The sequence below is a fragment of the Sylvia atricapilla genome, chromosome 29 (assembly GCF_009819655.1).
Source record: "Sylvia atricapilla isolate bSylAtr1 chromosome 29, bSylAtr1.pri, whole genome shotgun sequence".
NCBI lineage: Eukaryota > Metazoa > Chordata > Aves > Passeriformes > Sylviidae > Sylvia > Sylvia atricapilla.
The window spans coordinates 860490-867323 of NC_089168.1; the positions used below are offsets into that span (position 1 = coordinate 860490).

Consider the following 6834-nt stretch of genomic DNA (forward strand, 5'->3'; position numbering starts at 1 on the left):
TGGTTCCCTCGGACCCCCCTGCGCCCCTCAACCGCCCCGGGACCCCCTTTTCCCCGGGACCCCCGAGTTCCGGACACAACGCCCCCGCCCAGGCCCCGCCCCTCCCTCGGCCCCGCCCCCGTCGGGTCAGTTCCCGCCGTCAGAGCCCCGCCCCATCGACTGACCACGCCCTCACCACGCCCCCAGGCGCGTTGCCATGGCGACGCCCTCCACCGTCGGCCCCGCGCGCCGTTGCCATGGCCCCGCCCCTCCCCCGTTGCCATGGCGGCCCCGCCCCGCGCGGTCACGTGAGGCGGCCGCGCGCAGGGCGCCCCCCGCCGCCGGACGTGCCCGCGATGCTGCGCCCGCCCGGGCCCGGTGGGTGCGGGACCCCCGAGCCCCCCGGCACCGCCCCGCCCTCCGCCCCGCGGCCCCCGCCCCGCCCCGGCCTGGCCCCGGCAGCCCGCTCTGCCCCCGCCCTCCGCCCCGGGCCTGCTTCTGCCTCCGCCGCGGCGAAGCCCCGGCCCCTCCCCGGCTCTGTCCGTTCTCCTCGGGCCTCAGCGGGAGCCCCCGAACGCCCCCGGGCCTTATCGGGACTCACCGACCCCTCCCTCGGGTCTCATCGGGAGCCCCGGGCCTGTCCCCGCTCCGGGCCTCAGCGGGATCTCTCCTGGCCCTCCGGGTCTGTCCTGTCACCGCCCGGGCCCGTCCGTCCGCCCGGGCCTCATCGCGACCCCCCGGCCGTGTCCTGATCCCCCCGGGCCTTACGGGGACCCGGCGCTCCCCGGGGCCTGTTCAGCCCCATTCCGGGCCGCAGCCGCCATCCCCCGCCCCGGCCCCCGCGGGAGCCCCTCGGGAGCCTCGGGGGGCTGGGGGGACACCGGGGGGACACCGGGGGGACACCCGGGGGGCAGCGGCGTGTTCAGTCCCCCCGATCCGCCGGGAGCCCCCCGAGACCGATGGCTGGGCAAACAGCCCTCGACGCCCGCTCCGGGGCTGCGGGATGGGTTTGGGGGAGCCGCGGGGCGCTGGGGACCCCCCGGAGCTCGTGACCGCCCCCCAAAAGTGCTGGCGGGGTGCTGGGACTGTGGGTGCTGTGGGGTCCCCTGGGGACACGGAGGGGGTGATGCTGCTGTTGTTATTGTAGGGTCACCCGGGCGGGGGGAGGTTTGGGGGGGGTGACAAGCCCCTAAACTGCGTCTGGGGGTTGTGGGGGCCACCTGTGACCCCCTCTCTTGTCCCCCCGTGTCCCCCCAGCCTCGGGCTCGTGGCTCTGCTGATCCACCGCGCTTCGGCTCGTGTCCCCCATGGGCTCACCAGGTGGGTGTGGGGAACACCCCGCTCTGGGGACCCCCCGGGCCGTGGGACCCCCGCTCGTGCGTGACCCCTGGCTCTGGGGACCCCTTTGGACCCCCCCCAGGGCTGTGGGGACCGCCTTGCCCACCCCACACCTATGGGACCCCCTGGCTCTGGAGACCCCCTTGGAACATCTCCCCCTTCATCTGTGGGACCCCCCCGGCCCTGGAACACTCCTTGGGTTCTGGGGACCCCCCTTGGGCACCCCCCGGCTGTGGGACCCCGCGGGATGGGGAGGGTGGTTCTGGGGAGGTCCCCAGGGGTCAGAGTGTGGTGACACCCCCGGGCTGTCCCAGATTTGGGGGACGGGGGCAGGTTTAACCCTTAAAGTGGCACCTTGTGTGGGTAAACGTCCCTCCAGGCGGGCAGGGGACACTGTGGCCCCCTCAGAAACCCCCCTGGGTGCCGTGTCCTGGCTCTGGGCATTCTGGGGGGGGGGTCCCTTAAGAGCCCAAACTCAGAGGGTTTTGTGGGGGTCATGTTTCGACTCTGATGGTTTTGGGGGATGATCCAGATTCGACAGGCTCTGGGGTTTTGTGGGCTCCATCCCCAGTGTCAGAGGATTTTGGAGACCCATGTCCAGGCTCTGAGAAGTTTGGGGGTTCCATCCCCAGTGTCAGAGGATTTTGGGGGTCCATTCCCAGTCTCAGGCTTTGAAGATTCCATGCTCAGATTTTGGGGTTCCCATGGGCAGCCCTTGATGGTTTTGGGGTGTCCCCCTGCCAAGTTCTTTGTCCTGTCAAGGATGTCGGGGTGTGTGGGGGCCACCAGGTGATGGTGCCAATGGGGCCAGTCTCTGGGGGTTTTGAGGGTCCCATGCTCAGCCTCTGGCAGTTTTGGGGTCCCCCAGTGTCGTTTGTGCTGTCAAGGGTGTTGGGGTGCAGGGGGGTCTGACAGTGGGGTCCAGGCTCAGAAGGTTTTGGGGGATCCATCTCCATCCCCTGATAGTTTGGGGTGTCCCTTGGGTTTTCAGGAGGCCCGTACCCAGTCCCTGGGGGTTTGAGGTGCCCATGATCAGCCTGACGGTTTTGGGGTGTCCCCGCGGTGTCGTTCATGCTGTAGGGGGTGTTGGAGTGTGGGGGCGCCACCAGGAGTTGGGTGAAGTTGCCAGCAGGGTCCAGTTTCTGGGGATGTGAGAGTCCGTGTCCAGCCCCTGATGTTTTGGGGTGTCCATGGGTGTTTTGGGGGCTGTGCCAAATCTCTGAGTTCTTTGGGGTGTCCATGCTCAGTCCCTGTGTGTTTGGGGTGTCCATCCTCAGTCTCGGGGTGTTTCGGGGTATCCGTGCCCAATCTCGGGGTGTTTGGGGGTGTCGGTGCTCATTCCCTGGGTGTTTAGGGGACTAAACACTCCGTGCCCGATCTCGGGGTGTTTTGGGGGGTCCGTGCCCGATCTCGGGGTGTTTTGGGGGGTCCGTGCGGGTCTCTGGCCGCTCGGTGCCCAGCCCCTGACGCTGCCGGCTGTCCCCGCAGTGTCGTTCGTGCTGTCGAGGATGTCGGGGTGCGGGGGCCCCGCCAAGAGCCGGGTGACGGTGCCCAAGCGCGTGTGGGAGTTCGTGACGCGGGAGCGCGCGGCGCGCCTGGCGCTGCTGGCGCAGGAGGCGCGGGTGCGGATCCTGGTGGACGGCGAGACCCCCGAGCTGTACGTGCTGCAGCTCTGCGCGACCCCCCCGGGGCCCCCCGGCGGCGCGGGGCTCTGCCCGGCCCGCAAGGCGCTCAAGGCGCTGCTCAAGGAGACGGAGAAGGAGCTGAAGAAGCGCAGCCAGCGGCACGGGGAGGTGTTGGGGGCCCGCCCGGAGCCCCCCGCGGGCGCCGCCGGCCCTCCCGGCGCCGGGCCGGCTCGGGACGAGGAGCCGGAGCGGCAGTGCCCGATCTGCCTGGGCGAGATGCGCGGGCCGCGCACGCTGGAGCGCTGCCGGCACTCCTTCTGCGGGGAGTGCATCGCGCGGGCGCTGCAGGTGCGCTCCGCCTGCCCCGTCTGCGGCCGCTTCTACGGGCAGCTGGTGGGCAACCAGCCCCCCGACGGCCGCATGCTGGTCACCCGCGACGCCGCGCTGCCCCTGCCCGGCTACGAGGCCTTCGGCACCATCATCATCCAGTACGTCTTCCCGCCCGGCGTGCAGGGGGTGAGTGCGGCACGGCGGGGCGCGGGGGTGGCCTCAAATCGGGCCGGGTGATCCCAGATCCCGTGGGGTGGATGGCCCTGACCCAGCCCTGTGCCCCCAGTGCTCCAGTGGGTACCCCGAATGTCCCGGGTGTGCCCCCAATGGCCCCGGGTGCCCCCAAATCCTGCTGAGTGTCCCCAGCATCCCTGGGTGTCCCGAGACCGTGATGGTGTCCCAAACCGGTCCTATAGCCCTGGTTGCCCCCAAATGCTCCCGGTCCAGCTCTGTGTCCCCAACACCCCTGGGTGTCCCCAAGTCCTGATGAGTGCACCTGTCCATGGTCTGTGGCCCTGGCAGCCCTGGGTGTCACCAAATCTCCTTGGGTGGCCCTGGCACAGTACTGTGTGCCCAACACAGTCCTGATGCCCTGGGTGTCCTCAAGTACCCCTGAGCCAGCTCTGTGGCCCCTATGCCCCTGGGTGCCCCCAAACCCTGCTGGGTGTGCCCAGCACCCCTGGGCTGTCCACACATCCTGATAGGTGTCCCCAGGTGTCCCCAGATCCTTTTGGGTGTTGCTGGCATGCCTGGTGCCCTCAAATGCCCCTGACACAGCCCTGTGTCCCTAATACCCCTGGGTGCTCCAAACACCGCTGGGTGCCCCAAAACCCTGCTGGGTGCCCCAAAACCCTGCTGGGTGCCCCCATCCTGTGCCCCCAGCCCTGATCCTCATCCCTCCATCCCTCCTGTCCCCCCATCCCTTACCCCCCACCCTCCAGTCAGGTGAAGTGTCCCCAGACCTTTCCCCTGTCCTCCTGTCCTCTTGTCCCTTACCTGGTGTGTGTCCCCTCCATCCCCTGTGCAGGTGGAGCACCTGAACTCGGGGGTGCAGCACCTGGGCACCGCAGGTGGCACCTGTCCCCCGTGCTCCCATCACTTCTGCCCCATTCCCGTGGCCCTGAACCTGGGGGTGCCGTACCCGGGCACCACCTGGGCACTGACACCTGTGCCCTGGGCCCTTCCCTGCCACTCGGAACCCTGCGCAGGTGGAGCACCCGAACCCGGGGGTGCGGTACCCGGGCACCACGCGCGTGGCGTACCTGCCCGACTGCCCCGAGGGGAACAAGGTGCTGGGGCTGTTCCGCAAGGCCTTCGCCCAGCGCCTCACCTTCACCGTGGGCACCTCGCTGACCACCGGCCGTGCCAACGTCATCACCTGGAACGACATCCACCACAAGACCAACTGCACCGGCGGGCCCCAGCTGTGCGGGGGGCACCTGGGGGGCGGGGGGGCACCCGGGGGGTACCTGGGGACACCTGGGGGGTACCTGAGGGGTTGGGGAACAACATCCACCAGGACACTGCCGGCACCCAGCTGTGCAGGGGGGGTCTGGGGGCACCTGGGGGGTACCTGGGGACACCTGGGAGGGCACCTGAGGGGTTGGGGAATAACATCCACCACGAGGCCAATGGCAGCAGCGGTGCGGGGAGGGGGGGCTGGGGGGCTGGGTGGGGGACCTGGGGTGTGGGGGGCAGGAGAATGGCTGAGGGGGGAGCCCCCCGCGGGGGAGGGGCACGGCCTGACTTACCCCCCCTTTGCCCCCAGGTTTGGGTACCCCGACCCCACGTACCTCGCCCGGGTGCAGGAGGAGCTGCGGGCCAAGGGCATCACCGAGGACTGAGCGGGGGGGCAGGGCCCCCTCCCGGGCAGGGGGATCCCCCCACGCACCGGGACCCCCCCAGGATCACCCCGGGCTGCGAGTACCCCCCCGGAGCCTCCCTGGGCAGCGGGGCCTCCCCAGACAGCAGGACCCCCAGGCAGGGGGATCCCCCCATAAATGGGGACCCCCCGGGGCAGGAGGAGCACCCCCCTGGGCAGAGCGACCCTCCCACTCAACGGGACCCCCCATGCAGGGGGACCCCCCCATTCAACAGGACCACCCCTGGGCAGGGGGAGCCCCCCGGGCCCCCTGGCTGGCAGTGGGGGGCACAAGGACGGGGCCTGGCCCCGCCAAGGGGGCTGGTGCCACACGGCCCCCGCAGCACGGACAGACAGACCCCTGTACATAGCCCCGACCCCCAGGACAGACGGGGGGATCCCTGCCCCCTGCCCCCCCAGCCCCGGGGGGGTCCCACCCTCGGGGGGGTTATTTATTTTTTATTTCCCCCCCAGGTCTGTAACTTTGATCCAATAAAAATATGCAATGGATTGAGGGGTGCTGAGGGGGCTGGGGGAGGTTGGGGGGCTTTTGGGGTCTTATGGGATTTTGGGGTGGGATATGGAGGTGGAATGTTGGGGTGAGGACGTTGGGATGGGGGCGTCAGGGCATTGGGATGGACATGGGGACGTAGGAACAAGGGCATGGGACAGCAGTGATGGCACACTGGCCTGGGGCTGTGTGGATGGGACACCTGGATAAGAAGTTGGGACACTGGGATGGGAATGTGTGACTGGGGCATGGGGCTGGGATCTGAGCTGGGGACGGTGGCAGGAGACCCCAGGTGGGGACACTGGGCTGGAAAACCAGGATGAAAACACTGGGATGCGACACTGAAATGGGACGTTGGAATTTTGGGATGTGGGCACTGGGCTGGGCCCTGAGATCAGGGGGGCATTGGGGTGGGACAATACAGAGTCATGGAGTGGACTGGGTAAAGGGGACCCTAAAACCCATCTGGTCCCGCCCCCTGCCAGGGGCAGAGACACCTCCCACTGTCCCAGGCTGCTCCAAGCCCTGTCCACCTGGCCTTGGACACTCCCAGCCACAGCTGCTCTGGGAAATCCATTCCGGGGCCTCTCCACCCTCACAGGGAGGAATTCCTTCCCCAAATCCCTGCCCTCTGGCAGTGGGAAGCCATTCCCTGTGTCCTGTCCCTCCATCCCTTGTCCCCAGCCCCTCTCCAGCTCTCCTGAGCCCCTTTAGGCCCTGGAAGGGGCTCCAAGGTCCCTCTGCAGTGAGGTGAACACCCTCAGCTCTCCCAGCCTGGCTCCAGAGGGGCTCCAGCCCTCGGAGCAGCTCCGTGGCCTCCTCTGGACTGGCTCTAGCAGCTCCAAATCCTCCCTGTGTGGGACCCCAGGGCTGGAGCAGCTCTGCAGGTGGGCTCTCACCTGGGCAGGGCAGAGGGGCAGAACCTCCCTCCCCTCTGCCCACGCTGGGGCTCAGCCCAGGCTTAGGGGGCTCTGGCTCCAGCTCTCGGCCCCCGGCACCCCCAGGTCCTTCTCCCAGGGCTGCTCCCTCTGCTCATCCCCCTGGATCCATCCCGGGGCTGGCCCTGACCCAGGGGCAGCACCTGCCCTTGGCCTTGTCAAACCTCAGGAGATTCCCACAGGACGCTGCTCCAGCTTGTCCAGGTCCCTCGGGGTGGCCCTGTCCTTCAGGGGTGTCACTGTCCCTCAGCT

At 68.9% G+C, this 6834-nt stretch overlaps 1 protein-coding gene across 1 annotated transcript; it reads left to right on the forward strand.

Annotated features, from left to right (window-relative positions):
* The first annotated feature begins 245 nt into the window (after nt 1–245).
* Nucleotides 246–5643, forward strand: DTX3 (deltex E3 ubiquitin ligase 3). Its single transcript, XM_066337653.1, has 5 exons — nt 246–357; nt 1237–1299; nt 2806–3458; nt 4481–4698; nt 5041–5643. The coding sequence occupies exons 2-5, from the start codon at nt 1287–1289 to the stop codon at nt 5114–5116; spliced, it is 960 nt and encodes a 319-aa protein (XP_066193750.1). The 5' UTR covers nt 246–357; nt 1237–1286; the 3' UTR covers nt 5117–5643.
* The last annotated feature ends 1191 nt before the right edge of the window (nt 5644–6834 follow it).

What these genes read in the sequence shown, in the direction of transcription:
- DTX3 (XM_066337653.1), top strand. An exon ending in TCCCGCCCGGCGTGCAGGGG is followed by an intron (nt 3,459 to 4,480) that starts GTGAGTGCGGCA and finishes AACCCTGCGCAG; the next exon opens with GTGGAGCACCCGAACCCGGG. An exon ending in TGCACCGGCGGGCCCCAGCT is followed by an intron (nt 4,699 to 5,040) that starts GTGCGGGGGGCA and finishes CTTTGCCCCCAG; the next exon opens with GTTTGGGTACCCCGACCCCA.